The 19,904-nt window shown below is 53.0% G+C and overlaps 1 protein-coding gene across 1 annotated transcript; it reads right to left on the bottom strand.

The window, feature by feature from the left end:
• Positions 1 to 13,859: 13,859 nt before the first annotated feature.
• LOC128136160 (transmembrane protein 8B-like) lies at positions 13,860 to 15,600 on the bottom strand. Its single transcript, XM_052775332.1, has 5 exons — positions 15,426 to 15,600; positions 15,050 to 15,228; positions 14,815 to 14,961; positions 14,624 to 14,740; positions 13,860 to 14,395 (listed from the first exon to the last, which is right to left on the bottom strand). Exons 1-5 carry the CDS (start codon positions 15,598 to 15,600, stop codon positions 14,060 to 14,062), a joined length of 954 nt encoding a protein of 317 aa, XP_052631292.1. The 3' UTR covers positions 13,860 to 14,059.
• Between the last annotated feature and the right edge of the window lie 4,304 nt (positions 15,601 to 19,904).

Here is a 19,904-nt window from a genome sequence, read left to right as displayed (position 1 = left end):
AAAGAATGCCTGCTTTCTAAAACTCCAAAATGAGTCTTAGAGAGTATTTCTTTACAGGCCGTGAATTTCGGTATCACTGGGGCAAGCAGGAAAATTGGTAAGGCAAGACCTCGCCTGCCTGGCTGGGAGAGGAAGGTGTGGAGACAGTGTGGGCTCAGGGATGGCACCAGGGCATCCTGCTTCATCACATGGCAACAAAATGAAGACAGGAGGCAGAGCGGTGACACTGAAACCAAAAGGCAGAAGCACTTTCCCCGAAAGCCTGTCATGTGATTGGTTCCCAAGCACAGCAAAAGCCACAAAGGACCTTGGCAGGCTTGGCTGGCAGGTCACCTAAAGCGGGGGATGCCCTCAGCCGCAGCCACGGGGCTGTCCCATGGGAGAGGGCACTGATGCTGCTGGGAGCAAGAGCCCTGGGTTGGCAGGGACACTCCTGTGCTTGTCTTCTATAGATTTAGGACAACAGGCGAGCTGCACCCATGGTCCCTGGAGCATGGAGGAGAGCCCCAGCTACAAGCAACAGACACTGCGAGGTAGGAGAGCCCGGCAGGCTCCTGAGTGAGGTTTGGAGAGGGCCTGGCTGCTCCTTTCAAGAGGCAGGTTCTGTCCCTACTCCAGAACGTGTGTTCCCCCCCAAGTCTTCCTCCACCCTTGCTGCCTGTCCCCTGGCTCATGGCATGGAGAGCTGCCCCAGCGCTGCTGAACAGGCTGCACTGCTGGGACCCCTTCAGAAGAGATGACCCCAGCGCGGCTCAGTGTTGCCTGGGCATGCCACCAGCACCAGGCTCATGGCTGCCATGAGCATCCGCATGCTGAATGGCATCAGGCACTCTCTTTCAGCCAGCCTCTGGTGAAGATGAAATCCTGACTGCATTCTCAGCACTTTGCAAATTATGTTTGTATCACACCCCCAAACCTGGAGCTCCCCTCCCTGACCCACCTGCCTGATGCCATCAATTTTGTGTAACCAACCCACCTCCCCTGGGGCTCCCACTGGGAAGCTGGGGCTGGGATGTGAGAGCTGGGCTCCAGACTAAGGGTAAATGGAGGGTCGTCTCCATGGGGCAGATGCAGGAGCATGCTGGGTTGGTTGGCACCCTGGCTGCCCCTTGGCACCTGAAAAAGGAGAGAGAAAGAACCGTTGACCAAGTCTGGGACTAGGAGTGGATCCAGCCGCCCCTAGGCTCCTCTCTGAGAAGGAGTCTAGAAAGCAAGGGGGTCTGCTCTGAACCTCGTGACTCAACGGGAAGGATCTCCTTATTCCCTGAACTGATGTATATGGTTACCACGGGTTACATGGTTCACTGAGGTAGTTCCATGCCAATTCCTGTTGTGAGAAACCCCGCCACCTGCTGTTATGCCTCCCAAGTTCAGTTTGCTTCTGTCATGAATAAAATGTTTAACTGATCGTTTGGTGTCGTTTCACCTTAATTTAGCCCAAGGGAATTCCGAATTCAACACGACTCCCTGGTCTGTCCAGCCCGGGTCGTGACAGAGCCCTCTTCCCGAGCCCTGCTGCTTGCAACCCGTGAGGTTGCAATGGGAGGGCAACTTTGGGCTGTGGTTGCCCATGCTCCCCACCACCCTGCTGTGCTCCCTGTCATCCCACCAAGCTCCCCACCGTGATCCCCATCATCCCACTGAACTCCCCATCATCCTGCCATGCTCCCCACCAGAGGCTGCAGCCTCCTCCCTCCAGCCCTGCGGCACCATGGCATCCATTCCCCGAGCCCTGGGGGTGCCAGGGCTGTGGGGCAGGCTGTTCCCCTGCATGGAGAGGGGGCAGGTCCCTGGCTGGAGGTAAAGTGCAGTGAGGGGTACCCTGGGATGTGGCCTGCAGTGGGGTGCCCTGCGGTTTGCAGATTGGGGGTGCATGGGGTGGCATTGGAGGTGCAGTGGGAGACAGCAGCATGCAGTACCAGGAACTGGTGTGGTTAGACTGAGAGTGCAACGGGGTGCGTGGGGTGCAGTGACTGTGCAGCGGGGTGCAGTGAGGTCGCAGTGCGAGCGCGTTGGGGTGCAGTAGGGTGGCGGTGGGGCTGCAGTGAGGGTACAGTGGAGCGGCAGTGGAGACAGTGAGGATGCAGCGGGTGCGCTAGGATCGCGGGCCGGGCTAGAGTGACAGCTCGGCAGCCAATAGGAGATCAAGGAGGAGAGGCAGGGGCGGGGCTGCGGGGCACTCTACCCAATCGCAGAGGCTGCGGTGAGCAAACGCGGCGCGGTCAATCATGCAGCGGGGAGGGGCGGGGTGGCTCCCCTGTGACGTCACGAGAGGGGGATCCCCCGGCAGGGCGGGGCCCCCAGGGCGGGGAGGCCTGGGGCAGCCCTCCGGGCTCCTGCGGGGGCTCGGCCCCCGGCCCGATTCAGCCTGCTCCAGGGCCGGGGTATCGCCACCCCCCGGGGCGGGGATTGCCCCCCAGAACAGGGGGGTGCCCCCTCAGTACAAAGGGGGTGAACCCCCCCCCCCGGGTGCTGCTTCCCCCTCCCTCCGGTGCAGGGGTGCCTGGAGTGGGCCGCTGGCCAGGCATGGGGGGTTCTGCCAGGAGCATGCTATGGCACACACACTGCACCCCCCTGCCCCACCCCAAAAGCACCGGACGCAGCACAGCTTGGGGTGCCCCCTGCCCCCCCCAGCTTGGGCACAGGGGAGTGCAAGAGGGGCAGTGGGGCAGGGCTGGACACCAGCCCCTTTCTGGTGAGTCCCCAGCCCTGGGACGCAGGCAGGTGACCTGCACTGTCACTGGGCAGTTTCAGCTGGCAAATAGAATAGAATAGAATAGAATAGAATAGAATAGAATAGAATAGAATAGAATAGAATAGAATAGAATAGAATAGAATATTTCAGTTGGAAGGGACCTACAACGATCATCTAGTCCAATTGCCTGACCACTACAGGGCTGACCAAAAGTTAAAGCATAGTATTAAAGGCATTGTCCAAATGCCTCTTAAACACCGACAGGCTTGGGGCATCGACCACCTCTCTAGGAAGCCTGTTCCAGTGTTTGACCACCCTCTCAGTAAAGAAATGCTTCCTAATGTCCAGTCTAAACCTCCCCTGGCACAGCTTCGAACCATTCCCATGCGTCCTATCACTGGATACCAGGGAGAGGAGATCAGCCCCTCCCTATCCTCAGGAAGCTGCAGAGAGCAATGAGGTCACCCCTCAGCCTCCTTTTCTCCAAACTAGACAAGCCCAAAGTCCTTAGCCGCTCCTCATAGGACATTCCTTCCAGCCCTTTCACCAGCTTTGTTGCCCTCCTCTGGACACATTCAAGGACCTTAACATCCTTCTTAAACTGTGGGCCCCAGAACTGCACACAGTATTCAAGGTGAGGCCACACCAATGCTGAATACAGCAGGATAATCACCTCTTCTGACCAGCTAGTTATGCTGTGTTTGATGCACCCCAGGATGCGGTTTGCCCTCTTGGCTGCCAGGGCATGCTACTGACTCATATTGAGCCTGCTGTCAACCAGCACCCCCAGATCCCTTTCTGCAGGGCGGCTCTCCAGCCACTCCTCTCCCAATTTATACTTGTGCCTGGCGTTACTCCATCCCAGGTGCAGAATCCGGCATTTTGACTTGTTAAGTTTCATCCCATTAATCATTGCCCAATGCTCCAATCTATCTAGATCCCTCTGCAAGGCCTCTTGTCCCTCAAGAGAGTCAACAGCACCTCCTGGTTTGGTATCCTCAGCAAACTTGCTAAGGATGCATTCACCTCCTGCATCCAGATCATTCATAAATATATTGAACAAAACTGGCCCTAGAATTGAGCCCTGAGGAACACTGCTGGTGACCGGTCTCCAGCCAGATGTAGCCCCATTCACTACAACCCTTTGAGCCCTGCCCTTCAGCCAGTTCTTCACTCAGCGCACTGTGTACCTGCTCATCTCACAGTTGGACAACTTGTCCAGAAGGATGCTGTGAGGGCCAATATCAAAAGCCTTACTAAAATCCAGAAAAACTACATCCACCACTTTCCCTTCATACACCAGGCGGGTGACCTTATCATAGAAGGATATCAAATTAGTTAAACAGGACTTTCCCTTTGTGAACCCATGTTGACTGTGCCTGATGATTGCATTATTCTTTAAATGCCTTTCAATAGTACTGTGGCAGGTGCACCTGCCCTGACAGGAAATGAAACTTCTCTGGACAGGGAGGAGAGGAGAAAAAAAAAACCAACAAACCCTAGAGGCCGCGGGTTAAAAGCCGAACTGACCAATCCGACATGCGTCAGGTACATGGAAGTGTGTGGACACATATTTAGCTAACGGTCGCAAGAGCATTCCAGATGCCTTTAGAAGACCTTGAACAGAATAAACAAGAAGACAAAAAAAGAAAGATGCCAATTAGAAGAACACAGGTGCACATTCCAAGATAAAGGGAACTTGGCACAAAGAACTGCAATTCGGCAGTTTATCTTGACCAATTAGACTGAGACAAGTTTCGCGTGTTTTAGTTAATATAACCAATTGTGTCCTATGTTTATGCGCGTGTACAGAGTTAGTATAACCAATTATATCTTATGTTTATGCGCGTGTACAGTGTTGATATAACCAATCATATTTTATGCTTGTGCGCGTGTACAGTGACTTTGCAGAATATGTGACTATAAGTATGTGTGTGTTTTAGCAATAAGGGGTCGTCTGCTGTCTGCTCTCAAGATTACAGGCGTCCGTCTACTTCAATCTCCTCAAATGGTGACCCCGACGTGATTGCGGGCCGAGAAAACGCTGGAATTGCTGGAAGTGCGTCCGGAGGAGACTCTAGCCGAACGATCGTCTAGCCAGCTGGACTGAGCGGACAACCTTCTCCCGGGAGATCAATCACCCTGCTTGTTTGGAAGTAAGGTGAGTGGCTAAGAGAATTAAAATGGGTGCCCAGATGTCTGTGGAAGAAGGGGCAATTGTACAAATGCTTTCGCATATCCTCTCCGAGAGAGGGATTAAGTATGATTCAAATACTTTACGTATGATGCTGAAGTGGCTTAAGGACCATGGTGCCCCCACTTCGAATGTAGAAGTCTTTTAAGTTAAAAATTGGGAAGAAATGGGAAAAGTAATTTGGGACTTTGTATCACGTGGGGACGTGAAGGCTCAGAAAATCTCCGCTACGTGGAGATCGGTGCTGGAAACGTTGAAAGCCCTTAAGGCAGAAAAGGAGGTGGCTGCTGCTGTAAAAATTTCAATTGAAGATACCCCGGAAAAAAAGAGAAGTGTGTGTGGTGAGGTGGTAAATAATTTGGACAGTGATGAGGAATTAAACACTGAGGGAGATGTCATTAATGGAGGCAACGATCAACCTTTAAGTAACCTGCCTCTCGAGCAGAGACCTATCCCCTCTGCACCTCCCTATGAGACAGATACATCCCCAGGAGAAGCTATAAAAAAGCGATGGAAGGACATAAATGATAAAATGTTAACCGAAGGTCTAAATCCCATGGTTTTTCCAGTTACAGTCAGGCAGAATGCCCCAAACGTGTGGCAACCTTTCAATTGGGATTTAATAAAAGAAGTACGGAAAACAGTAATGGCTAATGGACTGTCTGCTCCGTTTAGTCAGGCGTTATTGGAGAATATATTTTCTGGTCAAATTTTAACGGGCTTTGACTGTACACAATTGGCTACAATGATTTTAACCCCGACTCAGCGTCTATTATGGAAGGTGAAATGGGCAGAATTATGTGATTTAGCGGCACTAAGAAATTTGGACCGCCCAGAAGGAGATCCGAGGTATATGATCACTTCTGCACAAATGATGGGGACTGGTGACTTTGCAGATGTTAATAGGCAAGCGAGGCTACCCGTGGAAGTATTACAAGAATCAGCTTCCTTAGCTCTGAAGGCAATGGTAACCTTGCCTGAAGCTGGAAAGCCAGAACAATCATTTACAAGTATAAGGCAGGGTAATACGGAACCTTATATGTCCTTTATTGATCGTCTGCGAGATGCTATTGAAAAGCAAATAGATAATGCTGATGCCAAAGAAGCATTGATAATAAAATTGGCTGTGGAAAATGCAAATGCAGACTGTAAAAAAATACTACAATCGATGCCAGGAAGAGTGACGCTAGTAGATATGATAGAGGCCTGTAACAAAGTTGGGTCTTTGGAGCATAAAACTACATTAATGGCCAATGCTTTTGCTGTAGCCATGCGAATGGATACAAAAAATGTTAAGAAATGCTATAAATGTGGACAACCGGGACATTTGCAATTTCAGTGTAAAGAAGGGCGAAACAAAGTGGAAGCTGGGCCTAATATATGCCCTCGTTGTCATAAAGGGAGACATTATGCTAACCAATGTAGATCTCGTTTCACAAATGAAGGTGTAGCTCTGCCACCTCGAGATACCCCATCTCCGGGAAACTACAAGAAGAGTGCGAGGAGCGGTGCGATGACCCCAACAGCTCCGAAAGGATCCCAGAACGGCGCCAAGAAGGATGTCTGGCAGAATTGCCAGCCCGAACAGCTTGAAGTGCCGGAGTGGATGTCTCAACAATAGAAACCATTCTACTATGGAACTCTCAGATTTCGAAGGAAAGATAGATATTCATCTTCCTGCACACAAAATGTTTACCTTGCTACAAAATATACAACTAGAAGAAAAAGAATTGTGTGCAGAGTTACCTACTGATGGTCCTACAGTATTTACGGATGGCAGTGGAAAAACAGGAAAGGCAGTAGTAGTTTGGAAAGAAGGTCAGGTATGGAAAAATCACATTGTCACATGTGAAGGCTCCCCCCAAGTGGTGGAACTTCAAGCTGTAATAGAAGTATTTAAAAAGTGGCAGCATGTTGAGGTCAATATTATTGCTGATTCTTTAGATGTGGTAGGTGTAGTAAAACGCTTGAGACGGGCTTATTTGAAAGAAATTGATAACATCACATTGTTTGAAAAATTTAAGATGTTGCTATTTCTGTTAAACCAACGGACAAAGTGTTATTATATAATGCATGTGCGAAGTCACACCAGTTTGCCTGGATGGATCACAGAAGGGAATAAACGAGCTGATTTGCTAGCTAATCCTGTATGGACTGGGCCACCCCCCAATAAACTTCTACAGGCACGTGGAGCTCATAGTTTTTTCCACCAACCAGCGAAAGTATTAGCCAAACAGTTTCAAATTTCTATAGCAGATGCCAAAGCCATCATTCAATCCTGTGCTGAGTGCCAGAAATTATCTGGGCACGGAGATGGCGCTGTAAATCCTAGGGGTCTGCAATCCTTGCAATTGTGGCAGACTGATGTGACTCATGTACCAGCTTTTGGAAAATTGTGTTATGTTCATGTACTCTTCCTGCAAAGCCTGACCTCGCTTCCAGAGCCTGACCTCGCTTCCAGATTGCACTTGTTCTGAGTCCATTTAATTTTAGCCAAAATACTCCTCCTAGAAACGTGGAGCCCTGGGTTTTATCCCTGGAGGTGGTGAAGCATCTTTATATAAAGTAAGAATAAACTGTAATATTCCCCTAGGTGTAAGCACCACTCACACTCCAACAGGAAGATTCAGTGTGATTTCTTTAATATAGCTTCCATTGAGAGCACTGTTTATACATAACAACTTATTGCTTAGCACTTGGTTCTCTCAAGGGAAATTCTAGTGGTGGTATTTGAGTGGGGGAAAGGGTTTTTATGAGAAAGCTTTAATCTGCAAGCCATAAAGGGAACAGTGGCTTTGCATCCCATGGAAAATGTTCTCAGCCTCCGCTAACATGGTTTCATCTTCCTCTGCAGGCTCACTTCTTAAGATAAATTTATCCAGGATTGCATTTGGTGTAACAGTTTGATTTCTGTTGGTGCGAGGCTGATTTCTCATGAGAGTAACTGCCTTAATTTCCTACCACTTGACAGTGAGCGCAGTTGCACTTTGTACTCGTAGACTTTGTTCTCGCAATCGCAGCCTGTGGGACATCCTTCCCCTGCTCACCTGCCACAATGCGCCGAGGCTGCTCCTTCAGCCTGGCATCCCTCTGTGTTGATATACGGGCACCAGATGTCTTCTCTGGGGCTAGAAACACTTGACTTCCTTGTCCTAACACAAAAGGCAAAGGCTTGCAGGACACGCAGGTCCTACCCCAAGACTCGTCTGAAGGAGATAGGTCCAGGTCACAGCACTCTGGCGTGCCCCTGGACACCCCCAAAGCCTCATCACTACAGCAACGCCTCAAAGTTGGCACCGCAAAATTATTTGCAATTTTACGCTGTTGCCAAGATCTTCCTCAAAGCCTTTTTGGGGGTTGTTTTGCTCTGGTTTTCCATGTAACTTCATCCTCTTTCCCATGCTCTTCAGTTTGACACAGCTCCCCTCCTTGAGGAGTGCCCTTTCCTATCTGTTCAGCCGCTCCTCGGCTGTGCTGGCTCTGCAAATCTTGTTAAAGAGCATGTTCGTTTACTGGAAGTCTCCAGCATGCTGCTCTGAGCAATTCTCATGCTGTCTGCAGGCGCTCTGCCCTCCTGGCTGCTCTATTAATTTCTTTTAGCAAGCTCCCTGATTTCTATGCAGTTCCCTTGATGAAGTTAAACACAACTCAAGTGGCTTTTCTGCTCAGCAGAGCAACTCTTCAACAGCCCTCATCTAAATTGCCAGGGATAAAGTCCCGAGTCCAGCCCTGCCATGGGTTCCCCCACCAGCCTCTCCAAGAAATTCAATTACCAGCAGCTAAAATTGTAGTGCATTGCATCACTGCCACATTTGCCCAGTCTCCCATGCTATGATGTCCCCCCTCCCTGTCTGCTGCTCCCCCCGGCAGGCGACCGTGGCAGCTGCTGTTTGTCCCTTGACACAGCACCCCTGCGATGCTCCAGTCCCTGCAGGTACAGCTAAGCCATTTGTCCCTCATCTCCATGGCCCATGCAACCATACCCTCATGCAAAATTGTACATCCCCTGCCACCCTACTGCTTTCTCACACTTCCAGACGCTGTGGCACAGGGTGCTGCTGGGGCAATGCTGGTTCCTGATGCCCCAGGTCCATCCCAGATCCCCTTGTCCCTGCTCTGGGCTGTCTGTCATGCTCAGCTCTGTCTCAGATGCATGGGACAGGTACCCACAGCGTGGTGCTGCCCTGGTGAAGGGACCTGGAGAGATGCCCCTTGGCAGGAGCAATGCAGGAGCATGCACTGGGGCTGGGCTTGCTCCATCTGTAGCTGTATCTCCTGCCTGCGGGTGCCTGACTCCCATCTGGCCCTTGCCCAGCACCCTCCACACTGGGGCTGAAGCAGTGAGGGGTCCCTAACATGGGATGAGGGCTGGGGATGGCAGCAGGAGGGTGAGACACAGGGCTAGGGGATGAGGGAGAAGGAGGAGTGAGCAAGCAGGGTCTTCGTGGGTTACACCAGGAGAAACCAGGTCCCTTTGCCTGCTCAGAGCTGCTCTCCCCAGGCTGGCCGTGGCTGGGCTGCTGTCTGTGGGGCTGAGGGATGGCCAGGGACAGAGCAGGGCAGGCAGCTCCAGCGCCTATGGTCTGTGCGGCAGTGCCAACCGTGAGTGATGGATGAGTCTGCATGGGGAGGGTGGTCAAGGCTTGCTACTCTGATGAGAAAATCAAGCCGCTGCAGGGTGCGCCAGGGAAATTGCAAAAGAGAGCAGCTGGGCCATTCTCCCAGCCTTTCATCATCCACAGAGCAGCACAGTGACAGCTGTGCCTGGCCAGGGAACAAGCTCTGGCTGCACCCACAGCAGGATTTATGTTGACTGCGGTGGAAAGGTCTCATCTTGCTGGGGCCCCGGCAGCAGAGCGAGCAGGAGGGGGGTGAAGACCGCATTGAGGAAGGAAGCTCTTCACCAGCTGTTTGGGGAGTTGGTTGCCACAGAGATGTCAGATGTACCTGATTGTTATAGGGACACTGTTGCCATGGTTATGCGGTTGCTGTGCCTGGCAGAGGCAGGGATGGAGCATCAGGAAGGCTGTTTGCATTGGGAGGGGGGTAGGAGTCGCAGGGACCCCAATTCTCTGGAGTGAGGGAAAGGAAGAGTCCAGCCTTCGCCCCAAGCGCATCCCCGCAGGGCCGAGGCTGGAGACCATGGGGAATGCACTGGCACTGGCAAAGCTCATCCAGCCCCATAGGGTTGGACAGGCCGATGCTCCGCAATGAAGGGGATGTAGCTGAGGGCACCCAGGGTCTCCCATGGGGTGTCCCAGCATGCTCCCAGTAAGGCTTGGCAGGAGACACAGTGCCAGGAGCACTGAGCAAAAACCTTTCAGTTCTCCAAGAGGGCCTTGCCCGTCCTGTACTTGCACCCCACCACAATGCCCCCTGGGGCCTGTGGGCCCTGGGGGATGAGCTTGGCCAGGCTCCCTCCCCAGCAGTGTGCTTGGCCACTTGGCCTGTCCTTGAGTTGAAAAATGTAGTCGTGGGAGTGCTGAGCCACCTCAGCAGCCTGGAGAAGCGGAGCCGGCTAAACTCCCTGCCCACCTCTGCCAGGACCTCCCAGAGGTCAGGACCTGCATGTGCCACCTCGTGGTGTCTGCCATGGGGCAGGCCAGGGGCTGCACATCTGCTTGCAAGGGGAATGCACATCCTGCCATGTGCACACTAGGCTCTGTTATTGTAGGGTCTACACAAACTCGGCAAGCAGTGGGTTTGCGCTTCAGCCCCGCAGCAGTGAGCTGGGGGATGTGGGAAGGGTAAGGATGCTGTGATGAGTGCTGACCACTCCACAAAATCGGGGTGCTTGTGTGCAGGGCCACCTGCTGGGCTGGTGCGCACACTGGGGCAGCACAAGCCCTGTGCTCGGCCGGTACTATGATCCAGCGTGTTGCTGATGTAAAAGCTGAGCTCCTCCTTCTCTGGGGGCTGCTACTGCTGGGGGACTTGGTGAAGAGAGAAACGTTTTTAATTAAAAAAAATTAATCCTTAATCAGCCCCCTGGCTGGACCAGACAGGCCATTTGGCATGGCAGAGAAAGGGCCAGAGGGTGAGCTCTCAGGGGGAGGAGGGCGGTGGGTGCAGATCCCCCAGCCCCCTTGCACAGTGACCGGGGCTCCTGCCCAGCTGCCCCACATGCCTCCACGCCAGGCTGGGTCCCCATGGCCATTGCCCCCTGCACAGCCCAGAGATACAGGCAGCAAAGCCCTGAAGCCGCCACCGTGGCCCTCGCCAGCTCACCCCTCCTTCTGCTCCTGCCTGCCTTGTCCCTGCCATCCCCTTGGGCCTTGCCCACAGTCCCCCAAGCCCACCCGGCTCCAGCCTGCTGGGGCCCAGCTCCCAAGCAGCAGGTTTAACTACATTGCAATCCTATTACAGAGCTGCCCACCCGCAGTTGCTAATCCTGTTAGGCATCCAGTAAATCTCCCTGTGTTTGGGCTCTGTCCCCGGGGTACAGGGAGGGGGGCTGCTGGCAGGTGGCTCTGCTGAGTCAGGATGTGACCACCAGGATGCAGAGCTTTGCCTGGGGACTCACCCCCGAAGATCCCTACGGGGTTGGGAAGAGCCTGGGGGGTTGGAGCAGTCCCCCGAAGGGGTGAGAAGAGGCAGTGGGGTTTCCCCTCCCCTCTCTGGTCCATCTTGCCCCCTCTGAGCTGCAGGGGCAGGGTGGAAATGCCCTGTCCTTGAGCCACATGCACAGCTCTGGTGTTTGCCATCACACCACGGTCATCACTGGCTCAGGTGGGTGCTGAGCCCGTGTGTCTGACCATGGGGGTGTGTGTTGTGGTTTAAGCCCAGCCGATAACAGAGCACTACGAGGCCACTCGCTCACTCCTCCCCCATGGTGGGATGGGGAGGAGAAAATATAACGAAAGTCTCATGGGCTGAGACAAGGACAGGGAGGGATCATTCACCAATTACTGTCACAGGCAAACCAGACTCGACTTGGGGAAAAAAACCAAAATCAATTTAATTTGTTACCAATCAAGTAAGAGCAGGATAATGAGAAAGAAAACCAAATCTAAAAACACCTTCCCCACACCCCTCCCTTCTTCCTGGGCTCAACTTGTTACCGAAATCCAGAATAAAACTCCTTAACACCAATGTGACGTTAAGAAGCAGGCACTTCATTTATTGCAGCGCTGGATGCACGGGGGATACTTCCACCTAGTGTGCATGCCACAGCTTCAGCACAAACAGGTTATATGGAGTAATAATTACATATTAATCAGATTAATATATATATGCATAAAAATTATTATTAGTGATTATCATAGTACTGCCTACATCTGATCATGCACAATGACAAATTCATTTGAGTCAAAGGGCTGCTTTTACGACCACCGACCCATTTGAGATTCTGTTGGCTGTTCTTTAAGTCCTTGTTCTTGTCCTTTGATCTTGAAGCTTAACGCAATTTCAGTCACATGTGGTCAATTTCAACATTGTTCTCATCTAGCGTACAGGAACATCTAGTCATAAGAGCCAAGAACTGCAAAACTTAGGAGTAAATACTAGTTAATCACTTAACTACACTTTTGTAATTACCTCTATTAGCTAGTCCCCTGGCTACACTTTTGTCTATTGTTTCAATCATAATGTTAGTTCTTAAACACAAAATTCAATAGAAAATATATGAGGTTTCTATGGTTATACCTATCACAATTCATTGTACCTAACACAATTCCCTATAGTTACAATTTTAACTTGTAAGTACAAAACTGATTTTTTTTGTATTGTAACAAACTCCACTCCCGATTTTCTCTACCTCCTCCCCCCCGCAGCGGCGCAGGGGGATGGGGAATGGGGGTTGTGGTTAGTTCGTCACACATTGTCTCTGTCGCTCCTTCCTTCTCAGGCGGAGGACTCCTCACAGTCTTCCCCTGCTCCAGCGTGGGGTCCTCCACGGGCTGCAAGTGGGCAGCTACTCCACCGTTCACCTCCATGGGCTGCAGGGAGACAGCCTGCCATCTCACCATGGGCTGCAGGGGCATCACCTCCTCTGGCACACCTCCTCCTCCTCCTTCCTCACTGACCTTGGTGTCTGCATAGGTGTTTCTCTCACATTCCACTCTCCCTCCACTGCAGGTTCCCCTTCTTAAATCTGTTCTCCCAGAGGCGCTACCACCATTGCTGATTGGGTCGGCCTTGGCCAGAGGCAGGTCCGACTTGGAGCTGGGGAAGCTTCTAGCAGCTTCTCACAGGAGCCACCTCTGTAGCCCCCTCCCCCGCTACCGAAACTCCACCACACAAATCCAAAACAGGGTGGGATGAGGAACAGGGGCTGAGACAGGGTTGCCCCAACCAGATGGGGGGGGTACAGACCATGCAATGCCCCCTCCCAGTGATGCTCAGTGCCCTGCAGAGACAGGGCAGTTGCTCATGGCTGGTGGCACCGACAGGGACACAGGGTTGCCACTCCACTGCTCCTGGGTGGGTGCACCCATGTGTGGGGCACTGAGGGGGGCTGATCCAGGCAGCGGGGTGACATGAATGGGGCTGTGGGCTGCGGCCCTTGGAGACAGTGCACTCTCAGCCCTGCGCATCGCCATGGCAGGCAGCACCGGGACCACTCCCCACTGGCAGCTTCCCCCAGGGCTATGGGCTCCCCACGGTCCTGGCAGCTTGGGGGGGACACTGGCTGCCCTGGCACAGCATGGCTCCCCATGGGTCAGGCATTACAGCCAACCCACGAGAGCTCAATACCATGGTCAAGTCCTCCCAGCTCTGCAGTCTGCCCTGCAGTGAGCCAAAAGGCTGGAGCCCCTGGCCCCCCAGCTCTTGCCAGCCACCTTGCTCCATGCTGGAGTTGTGTCAGCCTCAGAGCAGCCCACTGCAGAGTGGGAGCTCTTGCCACAGGACCCTGAGTGAGAGCAGGAGACTGTTGCCATTCCCTCCTCTGCACCCAGCCCTGTCCTCTGGGCACTTCCATGGCCCTGCAAAGAGGGGAGTGTGGCCCCAGCTCAGCCTCAAGCCCCCCAGCTCTGCACCGAACTGAGCTGCAGCAACTCCTGGAGACAAGTTCAACCAGGCTGTAATTGCAAGAACAGGGCGGCACAGGCGGCCATGCACCCACCCGGAGGAGTCCTGGCGCTCCTGGGATGGGTGGTCAGCAAAGAGAGCAGGTGCCGGGCCCCACAGGGCTGCTGTCCGTGACAGAGGAGTCCAGGCCACCGATGGCATCAGCTGGCACAAATGCTGTTGATGGAGGCCACGGCCGGGTCGACGAGCCCCAGCTCCTCCTGTTCGTTGATGCAGAGCTGGTACCCGCAGCCCTTGCGCTGGGGCAGGGGCCCTAGGCGCCCGCTGGGCTTGGCGCAGGGTGGCAGCAGGAAGCTGACACTGCCAGCGATGAGCAGGTGCCAGATGCTGTGGATGTAGAAGTAGTTCTCCTCTGTCTCCACAAAGGCGTAGAGCAGCATGGCGGCCGCTGCGATCAGCGCTCCCGGGCACAGGTAGAAAGCCCAGCGCTTCCAGGTCGGCGGGTAGCAGTGGCGGCGCCGGATGGTGCGAGCTGTCTGCAGTGGGGAAAGGGGGGCTGGAAGAGGCAGCCCTTGTGGGGACAGGCACAGCCCCACCGCTGTGGTGCCGTGTCCCCCACAAGCCAGGGAAGGTGGTTCATGGGGAAGGGTGAAGGCAGCAGAGGGGAGATGCTGGCAGGGGAGTAGGGTTGGGCAGCTGGGCAGGACACGGAGCGCGGCTGGGATGGGGACGTAAAGGGATGGGTGGGGACAGCATCTCCTTACCCAGGCGATGGCCATGATCCCTAAGGCAAGGAGGCTGGGCCCCAGCAGGTTCCAGAGCCCATGGCGGTCCATCTGCAGAGCCATGGAGAGCAGCATGGTCCCCAGCAGGTACAACACCTATGGGGCAATGGGGCACATGTCAGGATGGGTCCCTTCCCTGGCCACCCCACATGCCCCCTCCCCCCACTCACCTGCTTGACCACAGACTGGAGCCGGGCCATGGCGATGATGGTGACCCAGACAGACATGAGGGAGCCCAGGAAGTCGCAGAACTGCAGCACATCGTACTCCATGATGCAGAACACCACAATGCCAGGCTGGTCACAGGCATGGTAAAACTGTGGTGGGGGGGAAAGGGTGTGAGAGCCATCCCACAAAGCCCCGGCCCATCGCCTGCCCCCCAGCTGCCCCCAACCCCACACTCACAGTGGAGAAGAACATGGTGAAGATGTAGATGGCAGCTTCCAGGAGGTAGTGGCTGCGGACGGCGATGGCGACAGGAGGTACAAACATGACATTGCTGAGGCACAGCAGCAGTGTGGAGAGGAGCTGGAAGCCATAGGAGAAAGCCTCGGCGTTGTCCGTGCAGCCCCAGCCATTCCAGCCTGTGGTCGGGGAGAGCCACTGTTACCCCTGCAGCACCTGCAGTGGCTGGGGAGGGAGCGGGGAAGCCCCTTTCCAGCACCTTGTGGAGAGCTGGCGCAGGAGGACTAATGGGGTGCGCAACCCCTGGGGAGGAGAGGAGGATGTCCGGGGGTCCCCGGGTGCAGCAGGCACCGTGGGTGCCTAGGGAAGCTCTCACCAGCTTTGCACTCGCAGGTGGCATACAGGTAGTTGTTGGTGCGCAGCAGCTTGCACTGGCCGTAGATGCTGCAGTCATTGATGCAGGGCGAGAGGTAGGCACGCAGGTACACCTCAGCCGTCACATTGGTGCAAGGCTCGAACCTGCGGCACAGGAGAAGGGGGCCAGCCTTCATCCTGCGCCCCTCGAGCAGCTCCCACCTCCACCAGAGGCACCCGCCGCACCCAGATGTTGCTGACGATGGGAGACCCAGGGACTTGGCGAGCGTGGAAATGAGCTGCTTTGGTGCTACACATGACAGCTCAGAGCTGGTCCCCAAGGATCTTTGCACTTGTCCTGGGTTCAGCTGGGATAGAGTTAATTTTTACAGGAAACTGGGAGGTGGGGGGGCATAGCCGGGGCAGCCGACCTGAACTACCCAAGGAGCTATTCCATACCATGTGACATCATGCTCAGTATATAAATGGGGAGCGGGCCGGGGGGAGGGCTCTCGACTTTCGGTGGCGGAGCATCGGGTTCCGGGTGGTGAGCAGTTGCACTGTGCATCACTCTTTTTGTATATTCTTTCATTAGTACCGTTGTTGTTGTTGTAACCTTTTTTCTGTGTTGTCCCAGTAAACTGCCCTTATCTCAACCCTCGAGGTTCCAGGTTTTTTTTTCTTTTCTCTCATCCGTCTCCTCCCCATCCCACCGGAGGGGGGCGGGAGGAGTGAGCGAGCGGCTGCGTGGTCCTTTTTGTTACCAGCTGGGTTGAAACCACGACAGTCCTTTTTTGGCGCCCAACGTGGGGCACGAAGGGTTGAGATAACGACAGATCTGGCCAGAGCGTGTTGAAACAAATTTGTAATACGCATTTCTTATATTAGATAAATAGATGTTAGTCACAATGTTGATTCATTTGTTTACATGGTGGCGTTTTGTAAGTTCTTATATGCTCTATGTATTGCCTGTAGTTACGTTTCTCACCTCTGGGAGAGTGATTGGGATTATCATTTTGCTGTACTGGGCAATGTCAACTTGTGAAATGATTACATCACTGGTCATGAGGTTAAGCTGGTATCTGTATGAGGCAGTGATATCATTTCCATACTTCGGGCACCTTCTATCGGATTTTATTGGTAATTACACTCAATCCATGGGGAAGTTAGGGGGGGATACTTCCCCCCGTCCGTTCGCCTCCCTTCTCTCCTTCCGACTAATTACAACAGCTTTTGAGAATTTTGAATATCCTTGGGATGCGCAAGCCAGTGTGCTGTTAGTGCTATGCCTCCTGAATATGTTTCAGGTCTTGTTTAGGGCTACAAAAAGGCTCTTTAAGAGTACCACCCAGAGATCTGCCCCAAGGCTGGATATTCATGGGTGGCACGGCATGTGGGAGGATATGGGCAGGTATCTAGAGAACTTCTCACCTCCAGTGGCTTGGAAGTTCACTCCCGAACAACTACAGAACCCTCATGAAGTGGTAGAATATTTGAAAGGAAAATGCTGTGGCTATTCCAGAGACGCACAACTCACTGCACTGTGCTGGGCCCTGGCCAGTATCTACCAAACCCTGCTTGATATTAGGCAGCACCCTCAGGGGGAAAAGGGGGAAAAGATGGAAAACAGGGCAACAGGCACCATGGCTACCCCAACCCCGACAACAGGCACCGTGGCTACCCCTACCCCGGCAACAGGCACCGTGGCTACCCCCAACCCCGGTGACAGATACTGCAGCTAAACCAGAGAACCAACCTGTGCCAGTATCAGTCGCCCCGGTACAGAAAAAGAAACACACAAAGAAATCAGTTCGCTTAGTGAGAGATGAAGATGAACCAGGGTCATCGCGAGAACAGGAGGAAGACGCAGAACCTGAAATAATTACCCGATCTCTATCCCTGAGTGAGTTGCGTGACATGCGAAAAGATTTTAGCCGCCACCCAGGTGAGCACATTGTTACCTGGCTGCTCCGATGCTGGGATAATGGGGCTAGTAGTGTGGAATTAGAGGGTAAGGAAGCCAAGCAGTTGGGATCTCTGTCTAGGGAAGGGGGCATCGACAAGGCGATTGGGAGAAAAACACAAGTCCTCAGCCTCTGGAGGCGACTTCTGTTAGGTGTAAAGGAAATATACCCCTTCAAGGATGAAGTTACATGTCACCAAGGCAAGTGGACCACCATGGAGAGAGGTATCCAGTACCTGAGGGAATTAGCCGTGCTGGAGGTGATTTATAATGATCCAGAAAATGCGCAGTCACCCACAGATCCAGATGAAGTCCAATGCACACAACCCATGTGGCGGAAGTTTCTACGAAGTGCACCCCCAACCTATGCCAACTCATTGGCAGTAATGTCCTGGAAAGAAGGCTATGGACAAACGGTGGATGAATTGGCTGTCCAACTCCGGCAATACAAAGGAAGTCTCTCTTCCTCCCTACGGGCCTGTGTCTCGGCTGTAGAGGAATTGTCCCGAGAGTTCCAGCAATTCAAAGTGGATATGTCCTCCTCCCCACCTGTACAGGCCCGCATCGCAGCTATTGGGAGTCAGCATTCCTCTGCCCAAGAGAGAGGAGAGAGAAAGTATACACGATGGGCTAACCTGTGGTTTTACCTGCGTGACCATGGAGAGGACATGAGGAAGTGGGATGGAAAACCTACCTCAGCCCTGGATGCACGGGTACGGGAGTTGCGAGAAAAAGCAACCAGAAAAGAGGATTCTTCTTGGAAAACTGCTGCTCCAGTTTCCCGTGAGCAGTCCCCCAGACACAGTAGATGGGCGGATCCCATTTCTGATCCTCTTGAAGGGACTTCTGATTCACGTGTGTGAAAAGTGAGTAATGGATATTCTAACCAGGATTAGAGGGGCCCTGCCTCCAGCCAGGTGGAGGAGAGGGACAACCGAGTCTACTGGACAGTGTGGATTCGATGGCCTGGCACGTCCGACCCACAGGAATATAAGGCTCTAGTAGACACTGGTGCACAATGCACCCTAATGCCATCAAGTTATAAAGGGGCAGAACCCATCTGTATCTCTGGTGTGACAGGGGGATCCCAAGAGCTAACCGTATTGGAAGCTGAAATGAGTCTAACCGGGAATGAGTGGCATAAACACCCCATTGCAACTGGCCCAGAGTGCATCCTTGGTATAGATTATCTCAGGAGGGGGTATTTCAAGGACCCAAAAGGGTACCGTTGGGCCTTTGGTATAGCTGCATTGGAGATGGAGGAAATTGAACAGCTGTCTACCCTGCCTGGTCTCTCTCAAGACCCTTCGGTTATGGGGTTGCTGAAGGTTGAAGAACAACAGGTGCCAATTGCTACCACGACGGTGCACCGGCGGCAATATCGCACCAACCGAGACTCCCTGATCCCCATCCATAAGCTGATTTGCCAATTGGAGAGCCAAGGAGTGATCAGCAAGACTCACTCACCCTTCAATAGTCCCATATGGCCCGTGCGGAAATCTAATGGGGAATGGAGACTAACAGTAGATTATCATGGGCTGAATGAAGTCACGCCACCGCTGAGCGCTGCTGTGCCAGATATGTTAGAGCTTCAATATGAACTGGAATCAAAGGCAGCTAAGTGGTATGCCACAATTGACATTGCTAATGCATTTTTCTCCATTCCTTTGGCAGCGGAGTGCAGGCCACAGTTTGCTTTCACTTGGAGGGGCGTCCAGTACACCTGGAATCGCCTGCCCCAGGGGTGGAAACACAGCCCCACTATTTGCCATGGACTGATCCAGATGCACTGGAAAAAGGTGAAGCTCCAGAACACCTGCCAGTACATTGATGACATCATCGTATGGGGCAACATGGCAGAAGAAGTTTTTGAGAAAGGGAAGAAAATAATCCAAATCCTTTTGAAGGCTGGTTTTGCCATAAAAGAAAGTAAGGTCAAGGGACCTGCACAGGAGATCCAGTTCTTAGGAGTAAAATGGCAAGACGGGCACCGTCAGATCCCTATGGATGTGATCAACAAAATAGCAGCTATGTTCCCACCAACTAATAAAAAGGAAACACAGGCTTTCTTAGGTGTTGTGGGCTTTTGGAGAATGCATATTCCAAATTACAGTCAAATTGTAAGTCCTCTCTACCAAGTGACCCGAAAGAAGAATGATTTTAAATGGGGCCCTGAGCAACGACAAGCCTTTGAACAAATTAAGCGGGAGATTGTTCATGCAGTAGCCCTTGGACCAGTCCGGGCAGGACAAGATGTTAAAAATGTGCTCTATACTGCAGCTGGGGAGAATGGCCCTACCTGGAGCCTCTGGCAGAAAGCACCTGGGGAGACCCAAGGCCGACCCCTGGGGTTTTGGAGTCGGGGATACAGAGGATCCGAGGCCCGCTATACTCCAACTGAAAAAGAGATATTGGCAGCATATGAAGGGGTTTGAGCTGCCTCAGAAGTGGTTGGTACTGAAACACAGCTCCTCTTAGCACCCCGACTGCCAGTGCTGGGCTGAATGTTCAAAGGGAAAGTCTCCTCTACATATCATG

Source organism: Harpia harpyja, chromosome W (assembly GCF_026419915.1).
Source record: "Harpia harpyja isolate bHarHar1 chromosome W, bHarHar1 primary haplotype, whole genome shotgun sequence".
Classification (NCBI taxonomy): domain Eukaryota; kingdom Metazoa; phylum Chordata; class Aves; order Accipitriformes; family Accipitridae; genus Harpia; species Harpia harpyja.
The sequence above is the reverse complement of the archived record's forward strand: the minus strand, read 5'-3'. Positions and strand labels throughout refer to the sequence as shown.